Raw genomic sequence first — 15625 nt, 5'->3', positions numbered from 1 at the left:
GTGGCTGGCTGGTTACCGGTAATAGCGGCCGAGAGAGCAACCACGTCCACACCCATTTAACTGCCATCTCCTGCTTTATTTCTGCAGTTTTTAATATGAGCTGCAGCTGCCTGCAGGCTGCTTGACTGCTTCTCCCCCACCTTTCCTTTTCCTTGAGCTCCGATCCGATCCTTTCTATTCCTTCTTAGTTGATCCACTCATCCCCCCCCCCCCCCCCCCCCCCCCCTGTGTGTCTCGAGTCTGGACGCCGTACGTGCGTGCCATTGCCGCCACGGCAACGATCGAGCTGCAATAATTCATAATTCATCCACGGATTGGATTGGACATGATGAAGGGTGGTGCCGCTCCGGCGTCCAACAAGGCGGCGATGGACGCGCGCACGCTGGTGGCGCACGTCCTGGCCGTGGCCGCCATCGTGCTGGTGCTCCTCTGGTGCATCCACTTCCGCGGCGGCCTCGCCCTGCGCTCCCAGGACAAGCCGCTCATCTTCAACGTCCACCCCGTGCTCATGGTGCTCGGCCCCATCGTCCTCGCCGGAGAAGCCATCCTCAGCTACCGCTCTCTCCCTCTCGCCCGCGACGCCAGGAAGAAGGTGCACCTGGCGCTGCACGCCGCGGGCCTCGCCGGTGGCGTCCTCGGCGTCTACGCCGTCTTCAAGTTTCACGTCGAGAGCGGCATCCCCAACCTCTACTCGCTCCACTCCTGGGTCGGCATCGCCACCGTCACCCTCTACGGGCTCCAGTGGACCGCCGGATTCCTCACCTACTTCTTCCCCGGCGCCTCCCCCACCACCAGGCGCAGAACGCTGCCATGGCACGCCGTCTTCGGCCTCCTCATCTTCGTGCTCGCCGTTGGAACCGCGCAGCTGGGCTTCCTCGAGAAGCTCACCTTCATGCAGGGCCAGCCCCTGCGCCTACCCAAGTACGGCGCAGAGGCGCTGCTCATCAACTTCACCGCCGTGGTCGTGCTCCTCCTCGGCGTCGCCGTCGTGCTTGCCACCGTCAACATCGACGGGACCAGGTACAACACCATTATGTGAGCGTCAAGCTGCCGTCTTGATCGACGACCCGTCATGCTACGACATACATATATATATATATATATATATATATATATATATATATATATATATATATATATATATATATATGATGAAACATATGATGCATTGTACAGTGGTGCGGAACTGTAATTCTACCTGTAACAGTATGTTGTTAAGGTGTTTTTTTTACCATCGACTCATTGTAAAATCCTATAGTAGTCCATTAATCCGTGCGAAGAGGTGAGGTCGGAGGAAGAGATTCAACGACGCACCATAGAGAATGGAGGCATGGACGCAATCGCTTAGACGTGCCGTGTCGACACACAAGGCACGACATGTCTGTGCTAACCCATAGAGAAGGGGAGCTCCCACAGCGACAGAGGAGGGAGCGGAGGTGAGCGCCAGAAGTGAGGAAGGACCTTCTGCAGCCGCGGCGCCATCTAGTTGCATGGATGGGCAGCCAGGAGGGAAGGGAGGAGCTTCTGCCGTCGCTGCACCATCGAGATGCATGGACGAGAGGGTGGAAGAGGAGCCTCGGAGGAGAGGAAGGAGAGGAAAGCGGTGGTAGCCGGAGGGAGAGAAGGAGAGTGTCTAAGGCTCAGAGTGGGACAGCGCCACGGTTGGAGCTAGGAGATTCAGATGGGATGAGCAGATGCAAGTGGGTAAAGCACAAGCATGGTACTAAGGTGTGAGCTAGGTCAGCACAGGCACGATAAGGTTCGGGCCATGTTGTGCTCGAGTCGGGCCATGTTGTGCTCGAGTCGGGCCTTAACAGGCAGTGACGGACCCAGAAATTGAAACCAAAGTAGTCCTAAAAGGTTTTTTCATGCGCAGCACGACAAAATTTAAAGAAAAAATTCAGTAAAATGGTTATAAAATAAGCAAAATGCGACAATACAATTTAATGTTCAAAGCTTACATAAATAGGTCTGAAACTTGCACAAATAGATTACATATAAGATAAGGTCTTACATAAATATAAAAGGCTACTTTAATTTTGAAAGGTCCTAATATGGCTAGAGGGGGGTGAATAGCCTATTTAAAAATTCTACAAAACTCACTAGAGCAAGTGGTTAGTAAATAACAAAGCGTAGCTTTTTGCTCTAGCTCTAAAGGGGTGTTTGCAAGCCACCTATCCAACAATTATAGTTGATATGATCACTAGGCACACAAGAGCTATATCTCTACTTACACTAGAGAGCTACCTAAAGTTTCTATACAAGAGAGTAAGCTACTCTAGTTTACGGGAATGTAAGAGAGATGGTTTGAACTTTATACCGCCGCGTAGAGGGGATGAACCAATCAATAATATGAAGTCCAATCACCGGGAGAAATCCAATCAACAAACACAATGGAGACACAAGATTTTTCTCCCGAGGTTCACGTGCTTGCCGGCACGCTACATCCCCGTTGTGTCGACCAACACTTGGTGATTCGGTGGCTAAGAGGTGTAGCACGAACCTCGTCCTCACTAGGACACCACAAGAACCTACCCACAAGTGAGGTAGCTCAATGACACGAGCAATCAACTAATGTTGCCTTTGGCTCTCCGCCGAGGTAGGCACAAACCTCTCACAATCACCGGGAGATGGCCACGAACAATCACCAACTCGTGTCAATCCTCCTCCGCTGCTCCAAGCCGTCTAGGTGGCGGTAACCACCAAGAGTAACAAGAAAACCGCAGCTAGAACGATCCCCAAGTGCCACTAGATGCAATCACTCAAGAAAATGCACTTGGAATCACTCCCAATCTCACAAAGATGTATAATCTATGAAGGAGATGAGTGGGAGGTGTTTGCTTAGGCTCACAAGGATGTCAAGTATGCTAGAATGCCAAGAGAGTGAGCCCCAAGCCGGCCAAACACGTATTTATAGCCCCTCAAACAAATAGAGCCGTTGGCTCTTTCACTGGGCGAAATACGGGGTCACCGGACGCTCTTAAAGGGGCACCGGACGCTCAACACCAGCGTCCGGTGCTCCAACGTTAGCCATGTGTCGCCTTTTGAAACGCTCGTGTCAGAGTCTAACGGTCACCTGCAGTGCACCGGACGCTGAGCAGGTTGGCACCGGACGCGTCCGGTGCACACCGGACCCGTGCGCAGAGAGCTCCGCAAACTCGCAGGGTCACCGGACGCTAGCCACCGGACTCACACCCAGAGAGGCCTGCAAAACGTGCGGACACTGGACTCAGACCACCGGACGCTCCAGCTTGCGTCCGGTGCCTAGCGTCCGGTGCCTAACCCTAGCTGAGCCAGGCAGCCTGCACACCGGACGCTCAGACACAGCGTCCGGTGCCTCTGAGCCAGCGTCCGATGAGTGTTCCTCAGCGAGAAACACTCCCGCGACTTCTCCAAATTTCCCACCGGCGCAATAGAAAATATGCACTTTATTTTCTCGAAAAGCGCCGAATCCCGCCTCGCAAGCTCGGCGGGAGGGAGAGAGGAACCCATCCTCTCTCTACCCTTCAAACTCCACCTCCTTCTCAAAGTGTGCCAACACCACAACGTGTGTACCAACAAGTGCACGTGTGTTAGCATTTTCACAATCATTTTCTTCGAAGGAGTTAAGTTAGCTCACTAGGTTCTAAATGCATGCACATGAACAAAGACACCTAGTGACACTTGATAACCGCTTAGCCAAAGAATTCCCCTCTTTATAGTACGGCTATCTATCCTGAATGTGATCACACCCTCTATGGTGTCTTGATCACCAAAACCAAAACCCTAAGCAATACCTTTGCCTTGATCTCCATAGGGTTTTGTTTTTCTCTTTCTTCTTTTCCAAGTTGAGCACTTGATCACCTTGTGGTCATCACCATCATCACCATGATCATCACTTGCTCCATCACTTGGCATGTACCAACCTCATTAAGTCTACACACACTTAGCATAGAGGTTAGTACTAGGGTTTCATCAATTATCCAAAACCAAACTAGGGCTTTCAATCTCCCCCTTTTTGGTAATTGATGACAACCCTTTTTACAAAGATTTTCAATAAAATTTTCTTGGATTCATGTTGCTTGCCCAAGCATTTTACCATGTGCAAAGGTTATGGACAAGTTTCATAAACCCAAATTGGTAGCAATTGCTCCCCCTACATATGTGCTAAGAGTTTGGATTTGAAAGCTTGCACATATGCTTGAATAGGAAACATAGGAGTCAATTTCTACCAAATGATGCTAAGGTGTAAAGAATGGACCTTTGAAGCGTGATACCAATCGGAGTTGCCAATATACACCATCCTTAGCACCATTAGTAACTAGACATTCACAAAACTAGAACACCCCGTGAGATCAACATTATAAACAAGGTTCTAGTAACACTTGTGAAACAACTTAAAAGTCTAGTTACACTACCTATGCATGCTAGTTCTTCATTTCATCAATCAAACCTCTAACTAGCATACACCACACAAGCAAGGCAACGGAGAGAAAGCTTCTAAAGCTAATGCAAATGCAAGCAACCATATGTGATGCACATACAAATGCAACATACAAGTTTATGAGCTTGCTCCCCCTACTTGTGTGCTTCAAAATTTTAATTGATCCCTTCTTTTATCATGTTACTCCCCTATCTTAAATCTTTGGGAAATTCTCTCCCCCTTTGTCATCAAAGACCACAAAAGGTGAGCTCAAATTTTTAGATAGGTTAGTGTGAAACCATGTGAAGTGAGATCATTTTCCCAAATTTGGTCCAATCTAGATTACTTGCCTAAGATATTTAACTCGGTTTGATCCAAGGACAAGCTTCTTCACACCTCCAAATGAGGGTTATCTTGTACCATGTTGAGTTAAACACTTATAGCTCATATTCTAGATCAAACACTAGGATTGCAAGCCCATAAACATGTCATATGCTACCACTAGATCAAGTCAAGCATAGAAACAATAGTGGTACCATATAAGCATCAAAATCAATTGATTTTCATGAATGAGCCTAAAACAGGTAAGGAATGACTAAATGCACTAAACAAGTCCTTAGTATAGGATGGATGACATGTCAAACAATTTTACCTTGCTTTGCTCGAAGGTGAGGCATGTCATATAATGGGGTGCATCAACACATATTTGAGAAGTCAAGTATGTTCAATTCATTCCTTAGCTTGCAAAACCTCTTCTCATCAAGTGGCTTGGTGAATATATCGGCAAGTTGATCATCGGTGCCTATACTCTCAATGCAAATGTCCCCTTTTTGTTGGTGATCTCTTATGAAGTGATGGCGGACATCTATGTGCTTTGTTCTTGAGTGCGGATTGTTGGTGAGCTTCACGACACTTTCATTGTCACATAGCAATGGCACTTGCTTGAAGTTGATTCCAAAGTCCTTCAATGTTGCCTTCATCCATAGGATTTGTGCACAACAACTACCGGCCGCAATGTACTCCGCTTCGGCGGTTGATAGTGCAACACTATTTTGCTTCTTGGATGACCATGAGACAAGTGATCTACCCAATAGTTGACATGTACCCGATGTGCTTCTTCTCTCAACTTTGCATCCCGCATAGTTCGAATCGGAATATCCAACAAGTTCAAACTTTGCACCTTTGGGATACCACAAACCAATATTTTGTGTATGCTTCAAGTACCTCAATATTCTCTTTGTTGCTTTCAAATGGCTTTCTCTTGGTGAGGCTTGAAATCTTGCACACATGCATACACTAAACATGACATCCGGTCTTGATGCGGTCACATAGAGTAGGCTCCCAATCATAGACCGATACAACTTTTGATCCACCATATTTCCACTTGTATCACTATCTAGGCTTCCATTTGTTCCCATTGGAGTGCTAATTGCCTTTGCATCATCCATACCAAACTTTTTGAGCATGTCTTTTATGTACTTGCCTTGACTCACAAATGTGCCATTCTTCAATTGCTTGATTTGAAGACCAAGGAAGTAACTAAGCTCTCCAATCATTGACATCTCAAAGTCATTAGCCATCATGTTGCCAAACTCCTCACAAAATTCTTGATTGGTTGATCCAAATATGATATCATCAACATAGATTTGCAACACAAACAAGTCTTTGTCAATCTTCTTGGTGAAGAGAGTGGTGTCAACCTTGCCCATCTTGAAACCTTTAGAGAGTAAGAAACCTTGCCCATCTTCCATGAGGCTTATATTTGCTATCCATTGCAGGAATATCAATAGAGAATTTGATGCAAACTGATTTAACCTTTTCTAAGAAATCTTCCCACCCATTAGACCTCAATTGTTGGAACCTTATCTTTGCCACACCAACAAGTGTCATTGCATTAACAATATCTTGGTCCCTCTTTTGCAAAAATTGAGACAACTCATTTGTGTACCCAAGAATCACAAGCATCAAGTTGGCATTGAAAACAAACTCAAATGACTCTAAAATCAGAACCATAGCATGTATGTTTGGCCAATCATCTCTTTGTGTGAGATCATTTCCAATGGTTATGAGTACTTCCCGAATGGTTGAATACATGTCAATGATATGCAAAACAGTTCTATAATGAGAACCCCACCTAGTGTCACCAGGCCTAGCCAATCCCATCTCTTGATTTAACCCACTTCCACTTTCTATTTCACCCAATTCAAGTGCTTTCTTCAGTTTTCGTGCTCTAACATCTCGAAGCATATCATGGCGTTTGCAAGAAACTCCAACAATATTCAGTAAGCGTGAAACATCAGCTATAATTGTATAGTAATAATCCCAAGTGCTTCAAGTATGGATCTAGTAGTTTTCTCAGAGCAACATCTAATAATTTGCTTTTGTATGTGAGGGGAGGTCAATGTGCAATTATCTAGGGTATTTTTCAGAACCACTTTGTTCACCTCTGCATTATTTCCTGCAAGTCAATTCAATAGTTCAAGAAAATTCCCTCTGTTAACACTTTGTTCAGTTTTATCATGCCCACGAAAAGCTAATTCCTGATTCAAAAGGAACCTCAAACATCTGAGTGAATAAGTTAACCTAGCCTTATAATCAGCTCTATCCTTTTGTGACACCTTCACAATGACTATCAATTTTTGTACCATTTTGCACAAATAAGTTGTATTTCTCTTGAGCAAACTTGTGTAAAGTTGAATTCTGATGTTTATCAAGTGCAATAGCTCCCACATTCCAATTATTCCAACCTTCTGTAATAAATTTTCCACTTCCTTTACTAAATAAATAACAATGAAAGCAATATGTTGCATCGTTCTCTACACTATATTCAATCCATGGGTACTTTTGAAACCAAAGAAAACTAAATCGGTGATCTTTTCCATAGATTTTTCTGAATGGATAGATATAGGTATAAAGATGACATGGGCCTTTTAAAATGTACCTTCTTCTGATAGAATCTTGTTCATTCAAATCAAATGTTGAAATAGACCTCCTTAGGCATGGGTCATGCTCAAGAGAATCAACATCAACAGCTGCAACTAGAGGCGGTTCTACTTCTACTGCTTCTATCTCTGCGGTTCTACTTCTAATGCTTCTATCTCTTCTTCAACTTCATCTGTTGTGGGTAGAGTTGTCGTGCTTGTAGTTGTAGGTGTTTCTATCCCTTCATCCATAGGTAAAATACCACTTTCTACACTCACACTTAGAGGATCTTCTACAATAGGAATAGACAACTCTTCATCAATAACTGGAATTGGTGGAGCAGTCTAAGTTGCAATTTTTTTCTACTCATGTTTCTGGAAAAGAACTGTTATATTTGATTTCTTCATGCCTCGACTTCCTAAAAACATATCAACAAATTCATTCAGTTATTGGCTCTAAGTCTCACAGATATGGAAGAAAACAATCAACTCACCAGGAACAGAAGAGGCAGAGGCGCAGAGCTAGCCACCGGCCTGGCGTGCTGTGGTTTACCCAGTGGCGCCATGGGTCGTGGCGACCGTCCAAGCAGAGGCGAAGGACCAACTAACGGTAGGGCGTAGCGTAGGGTCAAGGGAGGCGGCGCCGCGGTGGGTCAACGACAGCGCAGGGGCGTTGCGGGCATAGGGCGGTGGGCTGCAAGCCAACTGGCTGACTAGCTAGCATGGCTACGTGATGCGTGGGCGTGGTTGGCACGTGTAGCCATGTAGGCGCATGGGCACCTGGGTGACAACGGCATGGGGCACCGCGGCGGCCCCTCCTCACCAGACGCCTCCTCGGATGGGAACTCGGGATGAACAGAGGAAGGGATGCTGGGAATGGAGAAAGAGGATGGGCCAAGCTTCTATGGGCTAAGAGGAGTACTAAAAATTTTTGGGGCCAGAATCTAGGGTAGTCTTGCGCCTATCTGGATTACCCATTGGGCACGCCACTATTAACAGGGTGTGCCTTGTGCCCTAGATAAGGTCTGGCCCTAATGGACATGTATATTATCGAGTGGGATTGGCCCTTGTAGGCTTTTTTCTTATGGGTATAGCTAGGCTAAGTTGAGGGCCAAGGGGTGCTACTGGCTTTTCTTGGGTTCATCCTGAGTTTCAGCCCCTATATAGCCCAAGGCTCAAATCCACCCTAAAGGCCATTTGACAAATACATAACATGGAGGTACTTAAACCCTCGGATCAACATCGTAACAATATGATTAACCCCTAACTGATTTCCCTAATTAGCTAGGGGCTCGAGGTCGACACCCAGCGGGTATGCTAACGCATTTCCCTCGCTAGATACTGAGAAAGGCCTGCTAGGCCCAAGACAACCTGAGCAATGGGCAACCTCATCAACTATGAACGACACCTTGGGTCAGACGACTGGCAAACACATCCCTTGCTCGAGAACCTAAGGGCTCTCGAGGAGCTTGACCCAAGTTTTCCTGAGGTCCCAACGTCGATGCCCGGGGCCGACCAAAGGTGGCTTGGTAGCGGCAAGCCTATACACCATCGTCCCAAGTCCTGACCAACCCTTTGTCTATGCTAACTTGGTAGTCTTTTGTCAAACCCTAATAGACGTTAGGATCCTGACACTTGGACAAAACAGTAGAGCCCATGGTCTTAGTAGGGCGTTGTTTTTTCACTCCAGCAGGGCGTTGTCATCTACTCTGAACGAAGGGATCACAACCATGGCCTGGCATAACATGATCAGATGGAGCACGCGACCTCTCGGTTCAAAGGAGGAGATGGAGGCGCAAGACCCATGTCAGTCTCTCCTGGGAAGGCTCTTCTCTATTGGGATGTGACGAATGACAACAAGAAGATGAACTAGTTATGGATACAACTGTAGCACCTATTCCTTGTCCCCTGCTCCTGATCCCAGCACATTTTTGACGGTTCTTAGCTATCGATCATGAACACAAAAGGAGTGTAGGACGCCCCCAGTGGCTCTAGGATCAAGAATGCAAAACCTTAATACCCAACTCCTTGTTCACTCCTTGTCCTTCGAGATATAACGTAGGACAGAGCCCTATAGAAAGGGATGACAAATCTAAAAAAACAAATTAGAACTAGCTCAGTTCTCTCTTACCATCTCTCTCTCGCTCTCTCTCTCTCTCTCTCTCTCGTTATGAGAACTCGCTTGAGCACTCTAACACAAAAGATTCACTTGCTTGACGTAGGGCTTTGACCCTCGAACCAGGATAAACTCTTTATGTATTGAGTGTTAACTGAAGCCCCACACACTGACCACTAATCAATCTAGGCCCATCGCATAGGGGGTGCAGGCAGTGCGATGGTCAGGGGCTCATGGAGCTGGGGCCCATAAGTATACCCCTATGTAGTACAGGTATTCAGGCCAAACAGGCATACGACCTTTTGCTTGCCGACTAATACTGTGTTGATAAGTTCAAGCGAACAGAGGACTTGCCTTCTTAATCTCTATGTATTGAATAGTGTTCTCAATCTCTATGTATTGAATATATGTCTCCCTATGTTCACGGAGCTTCTTCTGTTGATGATGCTTGGTCAAATTTAAATTCATTAAGAAATAAAAAAGGTCATGTGTTTGAATCCGAGTGGTAAGAAAGAAACCACCAGCCAAAAGAGTCATGTATTTAGATTTGAGTGGTTAGAAAAAATAATATAAAGATTTATAAAAAAAATGACATAAAGGCAAAGGTCATTTCAATTATGGGCACGAATTGTAAAATACATGAGACACGCAACTTCTCGCTGACAAATAAATAAGAGGATGTTTAGTTGGGCGCTAAAATTTAATAGGTACTCTCTACATTCTAAGTTATAAGTTATTTTAAGAATTTTGGAGAGTCAAGACATTTTTAAGTTTGACCAAAATTATAGAGAGAAATACTAAAATTTGTGACATAAAGTGAGTATACTATGAAAATATAATTAAGGAAGAATCTAATGTACTTAGTTGGTATCATAATAGCTATTATTTTATCATATAAATTTGGTCACACTTAAGATATTTTGACTCTCAAAATTTTTTGAAATGACTTATAATTTTGGATGGAGGGAATACAGTACTGTAGCATTTTCTTTTTATTTGATAATTATTGTTCAATTATGGACTAATTAGACTCAAAAGATTCATCTCAAAATTTATTCTCTAGTTTTGTTTTTAGCTTTATAAATAATATATATTTAGTACTCTATGCATGTGTCGGACGAGAGTTAAAAAAAATCGCAAGTAACAGGGCCTAAGGCATCAACCATCAAGTAATATTTCAATGGCAGTTAAGGAATTCCCAACACGCCTCCAATAGCGCCATTGACTAATTTCCGCAATCAGGGTGTAAAAGCGTATTTGAATGCAATTGAAATTTCGTCCCGTTCGTTCCCACAAAAGCAAAGGAAATCGCGACCCTCCTCCGGCAGTAGCTGTTTTCCGTTAGAGGATTCTTGTCTTCTTCTCCGGCTCCGGCGACCTCCAGCTGCAGCGGCGGCGATGGGGGTGAAGAACCTCTGGGACATCCTCGACTCCTGCAAGAAGAAGCTCCCGCTCCAGCACCTCCAGTAAGTAGATCAGCAGTCCCTTCCCAAACCCAAACCCTGGCTGCGGATTCTCCCTCATCTGCCGCCTTCAATCTCCCTCTTCATACGAATGGTGCTGGAATCAGGAACAAGAAGGTGTGCGTGGATCTTTCCTGCTGGCTCGTGCAGTTCTGCAGCGCCAACCGCTCCCCGGCCTTCCTCAGGGATAAGGTCTACCTCAAGAACCTCTTCCACCGTATCCGAGCCCTCCTCGCCCTCAACTGCAGCCTCATCTTTGTCTCAGGTTTCGTTTCTCTTTGGACCCGGAAGGAAATGGCAATGCCTAATGGCCGTGTTGAATCAAATAACAAATCACCCTAAAATTTCTTCATTTCTCGCTCTTGCCTTCAGATGGGGCGATTCCTTCAGTCAAATTGGCTACTTATAGGCGCCGCCTGGGATTAAATGCTGCTGAGGTTGCTTCTGATGCTCTGTCCCCCTAAATTTTTCTTAACCCCCAGTCATTTAAACTCTCTTTTGGAATCAATTGACCCTAGGCTACTCGAGAGGAGGCCAACTCACAACCTCTGACTTCTTTGCGCCGGAACAAGAGCTCAGAGTTCTCACGCATGATCAAAGAAGCCAAGCATCTCGGGTTGGCCCTTGGCATCCCCTGCTTGGATGGGTACTACTTCTCTCTGCTCTAAGAAAACTCTACTTTAAGTACCACATGTACCAGTGAATCAGTAATGCCATGGCCACATGACTAACCCTGCCTCTTTGTTTAACTGTTCTATTCTTTAACAGTGTGGAAGAGGCAGAGGCACAGTGTGCAATGCTTAATTTTGCCTCCTTGTGTGTAAGTACAATGCTGTGTCATGATACTAATGAAACCAACATTAGGCGCATGTTTCTGATCTACCATCTATTCTGTTTCAGGATGGCTGTTTTACATCGGATTCCGATTCATTCCTGTTTGGTGCAAGGACAGTTTATAGAGATGTTTTCATAGGTAATACTCCCTCCATTCCAAATTATAAGTCATTCCAAGAATCTTGGAAAGTCAAAGTATTTCAAGTTTGACCAAAATTATAGAAAGAATTACAAAGTTTTATGACATTAAATAGATGTAATATGAAAATATAACTAATGAAGAACCTAATGATACTTAGTTGTTATCATAAATGTTATTATCTTATGATATAATTTTAGTCAAACATGAGGTGGTTTGACTTTGGAATGACTTATAATTTGGGAAGGAGGGAGTAGCTGTTTTTCTGAGCCTTTTTGCTCTACTCGTTAATCATGCTAAGAGGTCTTATATTATATGCATTATCTGCCCTCATTTTTATACTAGGAAGTGGCTTATTTTGTAGCCTAGACCCTAGTGATTTGCTTATGCTCACTCTCTCTGATCAGGAGAGGGTGGTTATGTAATTTGCTATGAAATGGAAGACATTCAGAAGAAGCTTGGTTTCGGCAGGAACTCACTGGTACGTTGCATGATTTTTCCTGCTTCAGCTAGACTTATGGTATCTCTTCTTAATCATCATTGAGAAGTTCCATCCAATGCTGTATCTAGGAATACAGGAAAATTAAGTGTCCGCCTTCAGTTACCAGAAAAAAAAAACATTTTGTCTTTTGAGAGATACAGCAAATCAAATTTTCGGTTGCCCTTTCTAACTACAGTGTGAAAGTACCAGTTAAGTTGTAATATCTGATGGTAGAAGAATCTTCCAGTGAATCGTTGTGCAACCTTGCATTTGTTGCTTAGTTTGAGCTGAAGATTATTGGAAGTTATCTAATCATTACATAAGTAGATAACTCATCTCCCAATCTGCTTGACCCTGAAATGAATATGCAATAACAACATCACTCTATCTGACTCAAGTCTTCTCATTATTTTTTTTGTCCCCTTGCCTTTACCTGTTCATTTAAATTATTCTTTGCTTCTGACTAATATAGTCCTTTTTATGGCATTTCCTAATTTTGTTTACAAGACTGCATAATTTATGACTTCTTTTAACTTCCATAATATTTTCAGATATCACTTGCAGTTCTTCTTGGCAGTGACTATTCTAATGGAGTCCATGGCTTTGGCCCAGTAAGTACCAAAAGTCACAGACAACACGTGTGGACTTTAGTTTACTGTCCACAACTCCATATGTAATCATGAAATCAAAGTAATGAAACTTCTCACTGTTTTTTTTTTCTTGTAATTTTGTCTATAATTGTCACAGGAATTAGCATGCCGCCTTGTTAAATCTGTGGGGGATGATGCCATTCTTGATCAAATTTTGTCCGATGGAGTTAAACCTGCAAGGAAATGTAAAGGAAAAAATAGTGGTGCCATTGCAGGGAGGGTTGGTGGAACATGCCCAAAAGCGAGTACCTGTGGTAAGCAATCTTTTTGTTGTTTTCTCCAGCTATTTAGCTACATTACACTTCTTCGCCAACACAGTGAACATAGAATTTGAAATTTGCTGTTCATATCTTGTTTTTTCATTACAGAGGTTGGGATTAACCAAGATTCTGGTGGTCAATTTCGTGACATAATAAATGCATATCTGGAGCCAAAATGTCATTCACCAGATTCAGAAGCCGTGCAGAGGTTGGCTTCCATCTTTCCTACTCTCTGGAATGACTAGTAGGAATGAGCCAGGTTGTCAAATGCTGGTCTAGTTGGCTTATTGGTTGATGTTAAATGTTCATTCTGTCTTCAGGGCATGCAGTCAGCAGCCATTTCTTCGGTCACAGCTGCAACAGATATGTGAGCAATACTTTGAGTGGAGCCCTGTGAAAACTGGTACCTTCTAAATCCCTAATTGTTATGCTTGGTTTTATCAGATATATTCAATGTTAAGGTAGTAGTATCACATTTGTGTACATGAGAGAACTCCCTGAGTTATTTCCTTAAAAACATGTCTGCAGATGAATATATCCTTCCAAAGATTGCTGAGAGAGAACTTCGAAGATTTTCAAATCTCCGCTCCACGTCTTCAGATCTAGGAATAAAACCTTCACTGGATGAGGTAGGCTTTGATTTCTGAGTGCATTTCTGAACTCTGATCATATGACATCTACTTTTCAAGTCTGATTATCTGATTCGCAGATGCCAGTACCGTGCCCTGTACTGGCAATTGTGAAGCAGCGAAAAGTTCAAGGAAGTGAATATTATGAGGTTTCATGGAGAAACATAGATGGGCTCCAAGTTTCAGTTGTTCCAGGGGATCTTGTTAGAAGGTAATTACACTTTTCCTCCTCCCATAGTCCTTGGTAAGTGGTGTTTCACAGACTGGACTCACCTTTCAAAATCAAATCAATATATGAAGTAGAACATCACATGTTTCTATTGCAGAGCATTATTTGTGGACGTCACATGTCCAGATTCTAACTATGATCAGAAAAAATTAGGCATGTACAATACCCATTGTGGCTGATTTCTGATAATATACAGGAGAGGGACAAAAGGCATTATTGTAGAAGCCTAATTTGCTAGTTGGATTCCATTTGATATGGAATCAGTTGCCTTGGCTGGCTTTAGCTAACATAAAGTTTTCATTTGGATTTGTATTTAATCTATGGAAAATTTGACATGCCTTACCTGTCACCTATGCAATTGCAGTGCTTGCCCAGAAAAAATAACTGTCTTTTTGGAAAACAAGGATGCTCAGAAGAAGCAAAAGAGGAGAGCTAGGCCAAAGAAATCAGGTCAAGCTGCTGCTGCCTTAAAAGACGTGGATGCGCAGCTCCAAGAATTGCTACTTGGAATTGAATCTGAAAGCAGTACATTTCCATGTACAGCCAATGGCCCTCAGACTCAGACAGCAGATATGCAGATGGTGGCACCGCTCCAGGATTTTGTTGATCTGTCTTCTCCATCACCACCTATACGATCTTGTAAGATGGCCAGATCCAGAAAGTTCAGTGATTCAGACGCAGTAACCATGGGTCAGATTGATCTGCAGCACCAAAATCTGCTGATTGGATCAATGGAGTCAAAAGGAAATACTGTTTTGTGCGGCATGAAGAATTCGACACTAGATCATGAGCCAATTGATCTTTCATCACCCTCGCCTTGCGCTGCTCATAAACCCCAGGCAGCTCCAGAAGGACCGCCACTGTGTATGGAAGCAGAAAGAAGAGCCCTCTGGGATATAAGCAATTTGCCCGAGAAAGAACCCTCCTGTTGCAAGCATGAACCTGGAACAAGTGGCTGTGATGTGCAGGTGGAAGAATCACCATTGTTCAGGCATGGGACTGGGATGGCAGGCAAAGCTGATTCCTCACAGAGGAGCGATGGACAAAGTAGTGAAGTAGTAGAACCCACCATGATCGATCTCTCTTCTCCTTCACCGGTTAAAGTGGATAAGAGTAGACGGAATGGCCAGAAGCCTGACCAGGATTGTGAGGCTGATGATGGCAGTCAGTCTCCAGAACACGAGAGGAAAGCGAGGGAGCTCAGATTGTTTCTAAACAGTATAAGAGACGAGCTAAACTAACATTGTAGTATTGGATTGTATTGTATGTAAACCGATGCAGTCACCAATTGGTGTGACAGGGGAGCATGTGTACAATGATGTATGTTTACTGAAGCTGAGTATGACCCTCACTCTCGGGCAGTCTGACGGGCAGATGAAGGCCGCGATGCAGTGCAGAGCAACATGACAAAGGGTCCAAGGCAGACCTTGGATTTAAGCCTTGTTTAGTTCCAGAAAATTTTGCAAAATTTTTCAGATTCTCAGTCACATCGAATCTTGCG

At 44.1% G+C, this 15625-nt stretch overlaps 2 protein-coding genes across 2 annotated transcripts; both read left to right on the top strand.

Moving 5' to 3' along the window:
• Positions 206-1234, top strand: LOC110437088 (probable ascorbate-specific transmembrane electron transporter 1). The gene has a single exon (XM_021465268.1). The coding sequence runs from the start codon at positions 326-328 to the stop codon at positions 1037-1039; it is 714 nt and encodes a 237-aa protein (XP_021320943.1). The 5' UTR covers positions 206-325; the 3' UTR covers positions 1040-1234.
• On the top strand, positions 10461-15571 carry LOC8064314 (flap endonuclease GEN-like 2). Its single transcript, XM_021464368.1, has 14 exons — positions 10461-10905; positions 11010-11167; positions 11275-11339; positions 11421-11548; positions 11671-11722; positions 11803-11875; positions 12283-12356; positions 12908-12967; positions 13104-13260; positions 13375-13474; positions 13587-13669; positions 13795-13895; positions 13976-14106; positions 14489-15571. Exons 1-14 carry the CDS (start codon positions 10838-10840, stop codon positions 15363-15365), a joined length of 2127 nt encoding a protein of 708 aa, XP_021320043.1. The 5' UTR covers positions 10461-10837; the 3' UTR covers positions 15366-15571.

Source organism: Sorghum bicolor, chromosome 7, assembly GCF_000003195.3.
Source record: "Sorghum bicolor cultivar BTx623 chromosome 7, Sorghum_bicolor_NCBIv3, whole genome shotgun sequence".
NCBI classification, from domain to species: domain Eukaryota; kingdom Viridiplantae; phylum Streptophyta; class Magnoliopsida; order Poales; family Poaceae; genus Sorghum; species Sorghum bicolor.
The sequence above is the reverse complement of the archived record's forward strand: the minus strand, read 5'-3'. Positions and strand labels throughout refer to the sequence as shown.